The 14,898-nt window shown below is 42.2% G+C and overlaps 1 protein-coding gene across 1 annotated transcript in view; it reads right to left on the reverse strand.

Annotated features, from left to right (window-relative positions):
• Nucleotides 1-1,142: 1,142 nt before the first annotated feature.
• The window catches only part of PCNX2 (pecanex 2), a 145,697-nt gene continuing 131,941 nt past the window's right edge, over nt 1,143-14,898 (reverse strand). The window contains exons 28-33 of the mRNA XM_066546767.1: nt 14,245-14,389; nt 13,018-13,248; nt 12,392-12,666; nt 11,218-11,405; nt 5,251-5,699; nt 1,143-2,749 (exon numbers count right to left, since the gene is read on the reverse strand). Coding sequence (XP_066402864.1) covers nt 2,576-2,749; nt 5,251-5,699; nt 11,218-11,405; nt 12,392-12,666; nt 13,018-13,248; nt 14,245-14,389 — 1,462 coding nt within the window. The 3' untranslated portion in view covers nt 1,143-2,575. The remainder of the gene's footprint in view (nt 2,750-5,250; nt 5,700-11,217; nt 11,406-12,391; nt 12,667-13,017; nt 13,249-14,244; nt 14,390-14,898) is intronic.

Here is a 14,898-nt window from a genome sequence, read left to right on the forward strand (position 1 = left end):
AATACGGAGAAAAGTAACATGGGAGAGGTTGTGCTCATTTTGATTATTTTTTCCTATGTCATGCTTGCTTGTTAGTGGTCACTCTTGGGTTTTTTCAACCCACTATGCTACAATAGCAACTTTAGGGCAAAATAAAACCTATGTAAGACATGGCTGCAAAAAAGGAACTGATTTTTGAATCTTACTTTGACATTTTGCCATGCTTGCTTGCTGTGACTCCATAAAGGTGTTAGAACCTACCCTTTCTGGCAGCCACCCTGTGCAGGAGGAGTCTGCATTCATGGCATAACTGCTGTCCCCAAGGAGTTATGCTCCAGGGGACAGTGGGAAGTCAGGAACTGTTATTATTTTAGGATGCAGTACCAGAGGCTGTGGAGATGGTGGAGTCTTGCAGAAGATGTGGTGCTGGGGGAAGGTGCTATCACTGGGCCTCAGTCCATGCTAAGCAAATACAGTGGTTGCTGGTGAAAGAATTTATGCAGTCATTCCCCAATCTGGTTTAGTACACTTGAGTTGGATACATAGAATAATTTAGGTTGATTGGGACTACTAGAATTACTTAATTTTGATGGAAATTGATTCAAACTTAAAGATGTGAAAATTGGAGGCTTAAGTGATGCTAGGTGAATATGGGAAAGTTCTTGGTGCTTTCCAGAGCCACCTGTTCGCCCTGCTTCCATGCAGGAAGACAAAGCAGTGATGTTTTATCCCGTGGACTGCAATGCAAAAGCCCCCAAAGCAGAACTGGGACTGGTGGCTGTTAGTAGGAGCCTATCTCTATGACCTCCATCCTTCATTTATAATAAAGCACTTCATGAACAGTGTGGTGGGACAAGAGTCATCATTAGCCAGAATTGGTCAGAAGGGAGCAGCTGAATTCAATTTCCTCTTCCACATCTCACCTGGATGCTAGTGGAGACATTAGTAGGGCCTGAACTGCACTGATGACCATGTGTCTAGAGGGCTGTATATGAATACTCTGCTTTTGTCTTTGTGAACTTGAGCAGGATTTTTCCTAGATTGTGCTAAGCTTTATTAATCAACTCATCAAGATCTGAAGTGAAGTAAAAAAGAATGGGTTTCTTAATTTTGTAAGCAGAAAGCAAGTGAGAACAATTGCAAACAGAAGACCCAGAAACAGCTGCCGCACAAAACATACTTGGATCATTTTATTTTCACTCAGTCTTACTTAGTTCTACTGCTCAGATCTGAAGTGTGGCACAGTAGGAAGCTCAGAATGCAACTGAGTATTGCCTAACAGTAATGAGACTTAGCTACAGCATCTCTTGTTAAATCTTGTTAATTGGGACAAGACAGCCTGGCTGCACATCATTGTGTTGAGATTTAGAAACACTCTATGGTAGTTACAGTAAAGAGGAACAGCAAGACACTGATAGCTGCAATTTTTTTTAATTGAAAAAAACACACACGTGTTTGTTTAGACTCTGTAGTAGAGGAAGGATTTGTTGTAGCCTTTTGGGTTTCGAAGTAGTCATGCATTCCTGTAAATTGGTGTTTCTCAAACCTTGGGAAGGCATGGCCTCCCTTTTTGTATCATCTGTCTTTATTGGCAGCAGCTCAGTTTTCTCTGGGGGAGGGAAATCAGAAGGCTTTGTAATTACTGGCTACAAGTGCTTATGGACAGTGAGCTGTGTCCAGCAATTAAAGGTATTTAGCTGTTCCCTTCCTAACACAAACACTTCCAGACAGTAATTACAGCCTGCTTTGCACTTTGCTGTCCTTGAGGAGGATTCCCCATGGCCCTTTTGCGACTCCTAAGGGTACTGTTGCTTAGAATTTGAGAAACACTGCTGTAAACCAAACAGGAGTACGAGATAATACCTAATTTATGCAAAGCTGCTTTGCAAATAAGGTGCACCATATGCTCTGAAGACTTTCCATGCACTGGATACTTTCTCTTCTTACACTTTTGTTAATTGGTGTAGCGTGGCTCGTTCACACAGTATTTCAGTATGGCTGCATGCAGTATATCAGTCTGAGATGCTGTGTTGCTATTCAGCAGTAGCACCTGCATAACATGTCAAAGAAAAATGAGATTTACTGTTGGAAAAAAGAAATCAGATTTAGCTCTAATGTTACAGGACACTGTACTGTCCTTTTATGTATTCATTGCTTCTGTTCTTAGTTGCCTCTTACTATATGTTATATACCAAATTTCAGTTAGTTTGCATGCAATCAGCTGTTTAGTTATGGCAGGAAAGAGATGTCTTTTGTGTGCTTTTCACTGAGTTGTATTATTTCCTACTGTATTCGTTTGTGATTCTAACCATTCCAGGGGAAGGAACGTTAAACAGGTTGTAGTCATTGTTCTAGGATTTACAAGAACCTGAGATGAAGTGGCACTGTGTGTTTTTTAGGATATTTTCCAACCCTACCCATGCCAAGGCCATTAGCTGAAGAACATCTGCCCTGTAATATTCTTGTGTGGAATTTAGAAAAATAAACATTTGAAGGTTGCTTATTACATTGGAAAGAACCTAAACCCATGTGCAGCTTCCTGACCTAACTGTATTTAATGCTAAGAAGTGCGTGGCCCTTGTGCCAGGAGTGCTGCTCACTGCTCCTCAGACAGGCTCTGCTGGGAAGCAGTGTCTTCCAGGGCCATATCTTCTTGGCTGGCCCTCCTGCACTCCACGTTCCGACTCAGGAACAGTGCATGGGCCGGACCCGCCTCCTGCTGGGCTCTTGGCTCTGTAGTATCTGTTGCTTCACAGGTCTCAGTGACTTGCTGGAAAGTAAGAAAGAAAAAGTCAACTAGTTTAGGAAATTTCTAAGTAACACTTCAGCTATTTTTTGAAGTGACGGGTGAAAAAAGTTAAAAAATTGACGTAGGGATGTCATTCTGTGAAACTCCATGGGATTCTTAACATGCATTATTCACAAGGGAGTTCTGAAGAGGTATACTTGTCACACTTTGTGTAACGCATAAATTTGGAAGGAAAAGCAGACCAGGAGCTGGAGGTTTAGTACCACAGATGTACATGTATAGAGAACTGTAAAAGAATTTGGATTGAAAAGGACTTCTGGAGGTCATCCAGTCCAAACTGCTGTTTCAAACAGGGCTGACTTCTAAGTTGTTAAATCAGGTTGCTCTGGAGCTTGCTTTATACACCAAATTTTAAATCCAACTTACAAAGAAACCTTTTCATCAAAACTGGAATGCAATTATCAGTCTGCAAACGTTAAGCACAGTGCCACCCCACTGTAAGGAGTCCATTAGGATAAAAGCATTACAGAACTTCGCTGTGTGAACGTTGAAATGAAACGCTTCCTCTTTACTGCTTTCAATCTAACAGGCACCTGGACTCCGAGCAGGCACTTTGGCCAGGATTCACCTCATCTAAATTTCACCATGTGGTCTTGCTGTGTCATTTAGGCTACCAATGGTTGGCAGAGAGATACAAGTCTCCCACAGGAGAACTTCCTTGTAATAGCTCCATGGATGACGTGGATGGAGGCCTCTTCACTGAAAACAGAAGCCTCAACAGCAACCTACTGAGACATCCTGCCCAAATCTTAGCCTAAAGTTTGACAAGGTGAATCCTACCATTAGTACTCAGTATCACAGATTGGCTGAGTTCTTACAAATTAGGCCATAAACTCCTGAGAGTTGGAATTGTGCCTTCTCATTGGATATATTCAGGTGTAGAAATAGTAATACTTGTTACTGTAAAAATGCAGGATTGGACCCAGGTGAGTAACATTCAGCTGACTCCCGCTGAAGTTCATGGTGAAACTCTAGGGAAAACCATACCACACATGGTATTTTTGGGTTGAGAGCAAAATACGCTCAGGCCAAGGAGCTTTTCACACATGAGATTCAGAGAACTCTTTGGAAACTAGGGAAGTTATACACAGTTCAGGAGCACAGTAAAAGAAAAGTGCTTGGGACTTATATCTGCAGTTTTCCCCTGTCATCGGTTTGGTTTCCATTTTGATTGCCAAATGCAGAAGTCTGCCTAATTATGTTGTCTAATTGCAGTCACCCTTTATTTCTAGTCCATCTTCTCATATTTCTGCTTTCTGGTGCTGAGGTCAATTTTCAAAATTCAGGGCAGCAATGGATAGCAACCAAAGTTAAATAAATACACTTAAATAAACAATAAAAGAGTAACTCTACAACATGAATTGAAATTTTCAGGGAAGACAGGAATAAAACTGTGGGCATATGGGGGAGAAGGCTGTAAGTTTTTTTTGTGTGTAGTGTTTTGCTCTTAGAAAATGCTTAATCACAGGGCATACCGGTTTCCTTTGGTAAATATTTCATACAGGATTCCTTTGACTGACTTTCAACAACAAGGTTTCAGGTCTTAGATTGAATTTCTGGTCAGAGAGAGGGACAGAACAAGTGAACTATTCAGGGGAAACCATTCCTTTTCCTGCAGATAAAATAATTCTAAGTCCTGCTGATGCCTTAAGTTTTAGCTTTTCTATTTTGAGATTCTGTGCTGCCTAGGTGTGTAGCTCTCAGCTTCATATTAAGTGCTAGCAAGTTTACTTTGCAGGGTAGGTAGACAAAATAATCCTTTTCCAGCTTGGGACCAAGGACAACTGTTACAAGCTTCAGGCCCAAAAAGTGGGGTACTGAAGAGAGCAGACGGGGAGGATGGGGCTTCATAACCCGAAGCTGTAATTGGACAATTATCCCAATATGCAAATGAACCAAAAACTTATAAAAAGTGTGAAACCTTGTGACCAGTCATCCATTTTGAATCCATTTTGGGTTCATCTTGAGTGTAGCCCTGGCCAGGTTCTTGTACTGGCCAAGGTGTATCCTTTAAGGCCTTTTAATAAATACATACTTTATTCTTTTAACTCTGTCCAGTCTCTGTTCTAGGTCAGCCTCTCAAGGCATCACTATATAAGAATTAAAGCAGGCAAGGAAGGAGCTATTTAGACTGCTGTGATGGTACTCATCACCTGGGCTGCAGAAACTGGAGATGTAAGTCCCTGTTTTGAGTGAAAGGAAAAGCAACTTTACCCCAGTTTGTAATTTCAGCTTACAACAGCCCCCCCATCAGTTACTCACAAATGATCTCACAGACACACTAATACCAAACAGTCTCATTGTGATGCAGTGAAATCTCCCAGAAATACCAGAATCCCAACACTGGTTTGGAAAAAACTGTTCTCTGACCACTGAGAAGGAAGAAAGAGGACAGTTAAGGAGGAGACAGGTGAGCAGAGCAGGACTCCCACTCAGCAGTGGTGTTTCAGCTTCAGCCTTACCCGAGCTGCTTGGCTTGCTGCTCTGGCAGAGGGCCCCATGGCAATGTTCATGCTGCTGGATGACTGCGTGTCGCTCGTGTTGCCTCCGTCTGCAGCCGAGAGCCCAGAAATCACCAAAGCACTTGAAAAACTTCTCTTGCCAAACAGCAGGCTGAGAGTTGAGCTGGTGGAGGAGGCCAGGCTGGACCTGAGCATTGCTGCAGCTCGGTCCTGCACAGTCAGCTGGCCAGCAACAGGAACAGCAGGAGACTGAGAAAACACAGATGTTGCAGAGTTGTGGAATGATAGCTGACTACTAGAAAGCCTTTGGGCAATTTCGTGGGCAGATGTAGATGTTTGGATGAAAGGCTGCCGGCTTTCTACAATTGGTCCAGAGTGACTTGAAGCAGGGGGCCTTTGGTTTAAAGCAGTGTGTGCCTGGACAGACTGACTCCTGGGTTTTCTCCTGCCTTCAAAAGAAAGATTAAATATATTTAAGTAAGTGGCATTCTGATGAACTCCATGCTATTGACAGTGTCCCATGTGTACATATTATTGTTGGCATATTACCACTGGTTTTATTAGCATAAGAACTCCAAGAACAGCAAAAGTAACAAACGCCTAAACCTATGAATCTTTCTGTGTTTTCCACTACAGGTGTTCTAAGTTATGGTCAAAATAGCTCTAGAGGTTGTGCACTGAGTCAGAAGACAGGGAAATGAGGAGCACTCTAATGACAGGCTCACAGGTGTTCTGCTATGTACAGTTTAATCAGCCTAGTGAATGATCGAGCATAATGTTGCTGTAACTCTGCTCCCCTTTGACAACCACACTAATGGAATGTTGAATATCCACCTTAAATGGCTTGGTATAATTAAATGCAACAATAAAACCAAAACCCTCTATGTTAAAACAATGGCACATTTAAAAGAATTATTCCTGCATATGAGGAGAGAGAATTTGAAAATTCAGCCAGGAGGAAGAATACAACATTCAAGCCACAAGACAGTTTTTAAGACTAACAGTAAACTCTGAGTTCCAAGAGAGACGTTTACAATACGCCACAGATGTGAAAAGATGTGAATGCTTTTAGGTAGGATACACTATGAGAGGTCTGAATGAGACCCACATAAGACTCTTGTCCCTTTCTGGGAAGCATCTCTATGCAGCCACCACTGGATACAGGATTCTGACATGCCTAGACAAATCCTTTCTATACAAATACATCCCCATATTTAACATTTATACCAACACTTTCTGTCATTCAAGCAAGCAATTTCTGTATTTCTTATGCTTGTGTATTTGAATAGCCATAGAATGAAAAATCAATCATAAAATACTGGCCAGTGAACCCACCAGAGGCCAGCTTGTACTCCTCAGGCATTCTGCCATGGGTTGGTGTGTGCCACAGATCTCAGCAGAGTTCACTGTTCCTGTAGACAGGCTCTAACCCAGGCACACACAGCAAATACCCAGTCACAAAAGTGCCTGCTTGGTTTTTTTTGCTCTCCAGGAAACTCCAAACATTAACACAAGCTGGCATTTTGGTTTCCTAGCTGTAGGGTGGGGAGCTGATGCCAGGAAATCTGTTGAGAGCCATCAACACAGAAACAAGTTTTTCTGGCAGGCATTTCCAGGCTGTTGGTAATTTTTTTTCTTTTTGCTTTGGTTTTCCCCAATACCTGAACTCCTCCAAATACTGAAATTTTGCTGGCATAAAGGAATATAAACCTCACACTATCTTCTAAAAACATGACTGCTGAATTCACGCAGGTTCCAGCAATGCAGAATTTCATATCCAAGCCATTTACATCATATGTCTGAAACATGATGTTTTACATCCACATACCCGCTTTTCAGAGGCTGGCATCATTATCCCCATTTTTCAAATGCTGAAGCAAAGAGAATTTAGGTAACTTGGCACAGAGTCAGATGAGCAGAGCTGGGCTACAACCTAATTGGAGCTCGCTAAAACCTAGTTGGTTTGGCAAGTGTTGGACACTTTCACACCTCATTTACAATGTATCTTTAGCTCTATTTATATACTTCAAATAATAATATAAAAAAATTTCCTAAGTAATAAGAGCCCCAATATCTCTGCTGGAGAATGATGGGACAGACACATGGCTCTTGGAAGCTCCTGGACAACACGCTCAGGCACAGGATGTGATTCTTGGGGGGGTCCTTGTAGAGCCAGGAGTTAGACTTCAATGTTTCTTGTAGGTCCCCCCCACCTCAGGATATTCTGTGATTCCATGGCCCCTGTGCACTGCTCTGCCAGTGCCCTCTGTCCTTGATGTGCAGTGAGGGGCGCCAGGCCCGGCTGCTGTGTCTGCGGCTGTGCGCGCGTTTGGCCTCCGCAGGGATTCAGGCTCTTCAAACCCTGGGGTTCTGCTCAAGTGCTTGGGTTTCTACATCTGATGGTTATTTCAAGAGGTTGCCTTTCTTAAATAAAAAGAAAGGACTGGATTTAAGAACAGAGGGGCTGTGGTGTGTTACTAACATGGCTAACATGGCCAAACATCTGTGATTTAAATTGGGAAGCTGACCCCTATCCAAAAGTATTCTATATTCATCCCAAATGCAGTGGTTGGAACATTGGGCAGGAGACCACCCGCATCCACACCTAAAAAACTCTGTCCCTGAGAAAAACAAAGACTGTTCTATAAACTGCATCATGAAATAAGGAAATTTTGGGGGAGAACCCCACATGTTTCCAGTGCTCCTGATTTTGGCTGTACCTTCATATAGGGCTTTCATTGCATTTTGCAATTTTTCAGACTCAGTGGTACCAGGCTGCAAAACGCAGTATGAAATATGAAAAAGTTAAATGCACTTTATACACAGTTTATGAATCTAGAAGGCATTGCTATGATTATCTAGTCTGCTGTCCTATATAGCATGGGCCATAGGATTTCCCAGAATTAATTCCTGTGTAGTTTTATTAATTGTTACTTTAATTTTAAAAAATGCATCCTACATCTCCAGTCACAGAGAATCCACATTAACCCTTAGTTTCTTGTTTCGCTATTTATTTACTCTCTTAATATTAAAAATGTGTTCTTGATTTCAAATCTGAATTTGTTTAGTTTTGTTACATCCAAGTCTGCTGAGACCAATGGTCTCTGGTCAGCTTTTGTTGCCCAGGTAAATACTTACAGACTATGATCAAGGCATCTCTTACAATACCAATTGCTGGAAAGCATTTCATTTTTCAATATAAGACGTATTCCCCAGAATTTTGATCATATTTTGGCTCTTCTTTGAAGTGCTTCCAAACTAAAAATGTCCTTAAAATAGGGCACTGGGACTGTGTGTGGCAGGACAACAATATTATTATTTTTAACAGCATAGATAAGTTCTTTTCCAATGCTGTGGTATTGCCTTGATGTCCTGATACTTATTGAAGATCGAACAGAGCTTGTTTTTTAACCAGCTCTCTTAAAACCCTTCTTGAATGAGTCATTTGACTTTGCTCAATTAAGCATATACCTTTGATAGCCACTCTTTCATGTTCTTTGTAGCTGTTAGGATGGAAGGAACTGTTTCATGATCAGATCATAGAAATAAATTATCTGTGTTTTTTCTCCAAAATAAAACAGACATTTATTTTCTTGTTTCTACATACTGCATATTGGTAACTCTGCCTTTCTATACAGTGACAGATCAAGACCACTGCTAGGATTTCTATTGCTTCTAAATACTCTAAAAATAAACAGCCATAAGCTCACTTTCATCTTTATGTCCCTAATGGCCCTAGCCAAAAAATTCTTGTTTCATTCTCTACAGTGTTTTAGGAGTGAATATGGATTTCCATTTGTACCATTTCCTTGGATTTGCTGTGCACGTCTTAACAAAAGCCAGGTTGCTTTTCTTATCTAAGAGTGACTTTGTCTCTTGATTATGTTTTTCTGGGCATCCAATCAATATGTTCTTTTGAACAACTCACAATTAACTTACTTTATTGTATGGTATGCTCAGGATCATTATATCACAATTAAGCTCGCTACGCTGATTACTGTGGTGTCAAGTTATGAGTATGCACATGGGGATTCCTCCAACACTAGACACAATTAAAAGCTGCAGTTATTTTATTCTTGCAATGTGATTTATATTCAGGGCAAGGTTTATTCCAGTACTGCCCATTATCTTTAATGATAGATCAAAATGATCTAACAGGAAACAAACAAGTGTCAACCCCTCAAGTTCTCTGCTTTAATTTATACAATAATGCTACAAACTTGTTGAAATGTAGAGTTGATTTGGTTTACATTACAAGTCCTGATCCCACAGTGATAGATCTCACAGTCACCCACTGGCAAACTTAGAGTCCTAGAACGTTTTGGGTTGGAAGGGACCTTAGAGCTTGTCTAGTTCCAACCTCCCTGCTGTGGACAAGGACACCTATTACTAGATTAGGTTGCTCAAAGCCCCATCTAACCCAGCCTTGCATATTTGCAGGAATGGGGCATCCACATTTCTCGGGGGCAACATGATCCAGTGCCTCACTGCCCTCACAGTATTTTTTTCCTAATATCCAATTAAATCCTTAAACCTCTTTCAGTTTGAAGCCATTCCCCCTTGTTCACTCCACATTCTTGTAATAAGTCACTTTCCATCTTGTGAACTCCCTTCAGGTACTGGAAAGTCACAATTAGGTCATCCCAAAGCCCTCTCTTCTCCAGGTTGTACAAATCCAATTCTCTTTGCCTTTCCTCATACATAATCATCTTAGTATCCCTTCCTTGCACCTGCTCCAACGAGTTTATCTTCTTCCTGTGCTGGCACCCCAGAGCTGGATGCAGCGTTCCAGGTGGGCTCTCACCAGAGCAGAGGGGCAGAATGCCCTCCCTGCCCTGCTGCCCACACTGCTTTGGATGCAGCCCAGGACACGTTTGGCTCTCTGGGCTGGGAGTGCCCATGGCTGGGTCATGTCCAGTCTCTCACCCATCCCCATCCCCAGGTCCTTCTCACTGCTCTCCATCTGTTCATCCCCAGCCTCTGGTGATACCGGGGATTCCCCTGACCCAAGTGCAGCACCTTGCACTGTTAAACTGCATGAGATTCCCCTGGGCCCACTTCTTGAGCTTGTGCAGGTCCCTGTGGATGGCATCCCATCCTTCAGTTGTGTCAACTGCACCACTCAGCTCAATGTCATCTGCATATTTGATGAGGGTGCACTTAATTCCTTTGTCTATGTCATTAATGAAGATATTAAATAACAATGGTCCCAGTATGGACTCCTGAGGGACACCACTTACCACTGATGTCCATCAGGACTCTAGACCATTGACCACTACCCTCTGGATGTGACTGTCCAAACAACTGCTTATCCTTATCCTTATTACTTAACATACATTTCCAATGTAAAGACCACTAGTTCCACCTTGTGAATATGTCTGGAGCACTTTTGAATCCATAATTTGAGAAGGGCTCAGCTGTTAGTTGACAGAATGATTGGCAACATTTAATTTTCTCTCGGTAACTGCTATATAGGCATAAGAAGCTATTTTCCATTTGTTTGTTCTCCACATGCACTGATGAGCAGCCAAACCAATTCCTCAAATAAATTGCCATGGTCCTTCCAAGATAATTAAGATTTTTGCATGCTTTCTTTCTGCTGTTCCCAGCCAACAATAAGCAGAGGTTCACTGTAGTACAGGCTCCCTGCATGGCATGTGTACACTCCCTCCCATCTGCATTTCTCATTCTGGCATTCTTAGTGGCACCTGCTAGGCCAAAAATTACCCATAATGGACTTTGACAGTGGAACCTTTGGTGAATCATATTTGTGTTACACCCTCCCAGTAAATACCTGGAACAATATTGGGAAGCCATCTCCTACATATTCTTGGTCATTAGGAGAGACAAACTGCACTCTCTAAAATTACTTTTCCACTGGATTTGAGGACTCCCCAAAGGCACCTGCCCTCATGACCCCCCCCCAGGAGAAGACTCCAGAGAAAGGCAAATAAATTGTGCAAATACCTGCCCGCTGATGGACCTCTTGAGATGAAGTTTGCAGCTGAGGGGTTCCATCCCTGGTGGGCTGTGAGCTACTGCTCTGGCTTGAATTCCCTGTGGAATTGTTGCTAGATGAAGACCCCCCTGCACTATCCACATCTTCAACATTGCCTCTCTCATGGTGAGCTGCTGCATGGCAGTCCTTTCGCATTCTGTTTGCAGGAACACACACAGGGTCAGCCTCTTGTTACACATGAAAATTTGTGTCACCACTGTTAGGTGCCCTCAAAGAGTGCTCTCTCTCACACCACTGCAGGTCTTCTGACATTTTGAGATGGCAAGGATAAGCTTTCTTGAAACAAAATTGTATACGACACAAGCCAATTGTCTGCGTTTATTGGCTTTGGAATCCTGAAATACTTTAGGGATCTTTATCTAATGTTACAGTGATCTCCCAAGATTAATTTCTGCATGAAGTAACCAAGTAGCAAAGAGGAATGTGCTGGAGAGAGCTCAGAGGGATGGGCTGCATGGTGGGAAACTAGCATGTTAAGCCATTAGATACAATATTGACATTTTAACACAGGTCTTGGTACACAAGCTGGCTCCCATCATGTCTCCATGGTGCCCTGCCTTTCCTCAGCTACAGCGGCAGCAGGACAGGGAATGAGGCAAGGGAGCTATTGTTGTGTGAAAAGTGCAAGTAGGAATGGGAGATGCAGTGTCAGGTAGTGATCATGCATAGCTAGGGGAAGTCAGGCAGTTTTGGTGAATAGCAAGTACATTTTTAGGTGTGCTTTGGTCAAGAACAATAACTTGGGGGTGGATATCTAACTGCTGAAACTTCAGAGCATAGCTCACCAAAATCCACCAGCACATTTACTCATGGTCAGAGTTACAGAAAAGATACCCTTATTTAGATTGCATAAACAGTAAAATTCCATGGAATGAGGGAAGTGTCTGTAGTGCAGTGTGATTTGAATGACTCTTGTTGAACATGTAGAAAGCTTTGTCATGAATGAGTTAATGGATTTTCTTTCTGTTCTATTTGCAGCACTATTTTGTTATATTCTGAGTTACTTGCAATTCATTTTTTTACTCATAGATAACAATACAGAATTACTCTCTTTTAACAGAAAATACAATGAAACTGAGACTGCAGGGTCTCTTATCAGCATAGCCAAAATTAAACACCTACCTTAACCACTTGGATTTGAACCACTTTTTAATGTTGTCCAAACTGACAGGTCCCCCCCAAATGTTCCTCAGTTGGCTGTGTGTCCCAAGGTACGAGGTGGTTAAGGGGGAAACATACATTGGATATCCCAGTGGCTGATCACATGAAGAATTAATTAAGTTCCGCAACACCTGTTTATTGTTCTGGATGCTTCCTCTCTCGGGGTTACGATTGCGTAAGAAAATCAGTTCCTGCTGCTGGCCAGCCCAAAGCCCTCTGACACACTCCTTGTTGACCTGCAGGTGGGTTAAAACATGCAGATCATGCAAAAGCACTTGCTACTCAAGATGCAGAACTACAGGATCTGAGTAGAACAGCAGTGGCTGAGTGTGCAAACACATCATGATGTCTTTGCACCAACAGCTTTTTATGAACTTTTGCAGTGACTCCCTGGTAAAGCCTGGAATGTTATTTCAGAGACACAAATGTGGGTGGCAAAATGGAAGTAGATTGAAGAGAGCTCTTTTGGCCTCCAGTCTCTACTCTAAAAACTACTATTAACTTCTCCTTTCGACCACATTACTCAGAATTAATACTAGTTACCACAGCCCGAAATTACTGCAGTATTAGAAAGATGGCATATGTACCTTGATCACCTTGAAGCTCAGGTAGCTTTTGTGGAGCATGATAACTTTATATTCATCTGCTCCTTCATCTACCACGTGTCTGAGAGTCAGCAGCTCCTCCCGGTTGGACAGGACTGCGCTGCGCCAGGCTGGGTCCCCTTCGTGACAAATCACAACCTTTTCTTCAAAGGATTGGATGGCTTCATACAAAACTGCTGGGTCCTCATACTCATCTGGGCACGTGAACTGGTCCTGCTCGTACAGGAAAAAGTATTGAACAGGTCAGGTACATTTGTGAAAACACAAACTATAGACAGTAAACAAAATATTGCCTTCCAAACAGTTGCCAGCTAGCATTCTCCAAGTGGCTTGACACTTGCTAAAGAGTGTCTTTTGGGAGCTTCATTTAACAGTGATATAGAAAGGTACAATTTCAGTTTTATTGTAACCTGTTCTGATCCCATGACTACACTGGACAAAGGCATTTGGAGAATACCAGCCTATCTTTTTTTTTAAATGGAGTGTGAAACTATGGGAGGCAGAGCTTTTGGGTAAGCTGGAGAGAGATATCACCTAGGACAGCCCACAGTTCTTGTGGAAATTCTTATTTTAATTCACAAAACCCCATCAACAATAGCACAGACTGGGAATCCATCAGCAAATACCCCAATACTGAAATTTCACCCAGCAGCACCACGGCCAGCGATAACATCATAAAATTATTGTGTCAAAGAAGCAGATACAAATTTACAGCAGTTCAGTAAGTAACATCCAGAACAATTATAAATATCACTAATAATAAAAGCATATGATACTAAATCATAATGTGCCAGAACAGGAACAAAATCAACTCCAAGCTATACAGAGTCTGACCTGAAATTAGCAGTGAAATCAGCATAATCAATGGATTTCCCTTCAATCTAGAAATCACCTTTATAGTATCCACACAAGTAAAATATTACAAGATTTTCTGCTTTCTTTTGATGAAAAATGCAGGGTCAAGCTCTGCAAAGTGGTTTCAAATGGGCAGATGGGGGTTCAGAAAAGAACATTAAGTGAATGCAAAATAAATAATGGCCAAACTCTTCCATCTTAGTGAATGATGTTTCTTAGAATAAGGTGGCAAGTACTCAATTTCCCTTTTTTTTTTTTTTCTCCTTTGCACAGTTGCTAAGGTATCCTGCATTTTCCTAAGAAAACAGACACAATAGTAAATGTTAAAAATAAATACATAAATAGATGCCCTACCTGGTGCAGCTTCAGAGACATTCGGATTGCTGGGGCAACAACCTTGTGCAGCAGATCCATGTCAGCAAAGACCCACTCATCTTTGGCTGCTATCCGGAAATCTCCTTTAAACAGAGCATGGAGCCCATAAAGGAAAGAGTCCAGGCTGGAAGAGAAAGCAGCAGTCACTCCCAGGAGTCATTCCCATCTCTCCAAGGCAGATCTGTCAGTCACCAGCCTCCTGCTGACCTGTGCAGTGGCCAGTGATCCTCCGGCCCAGGGTGAGTGCCTGAGGTGGGTGTAAAGCCGGGGTCACATCACATTTCTCTGACACAAAACCATTCCGTGGGAGAGGCAGTTTCTCTCTATGTGCTCTGTAAATGACTGGCTGTGAGATGAATGGAATGAAGGATGTCCTCAGGATGGGTGACTGAGTCACAGAGTGCCTCAGGGCACTGCTTCTCTGCAGCTGTGCCAAAGGGACCAGGTCAGAGTGCCAGCTACACTCCCTGTGCAGCCAGCAGAAGCTGCTTCCTTATTTGAAAGTTTATCGATCAGTCCTGTTAGCACTTCTCCTTGTAAGTGAAAAATAATAATAGAAAAAAATACTTTCAGGAAATCTAAGACCTTTCTCACTACATTCAAACCTAAATGTGAACATTAAAGCAAATGTAC

This window comes from Molothrus aeneus, chromosome 3, assembly GCF_037042795.1.
Source record: "Molothrus aeneus isolate 106 chromosome 3, BPBGC_Maene_1.0, whole genome shotgun sequence".
Classification (NCBI taxonomy): domain Eukaryota; kingdom Metazoa; phylum Chordata; class Aves; order Passeriformes; family Icteridae; genus Molothrus; species Molothrus aeneus.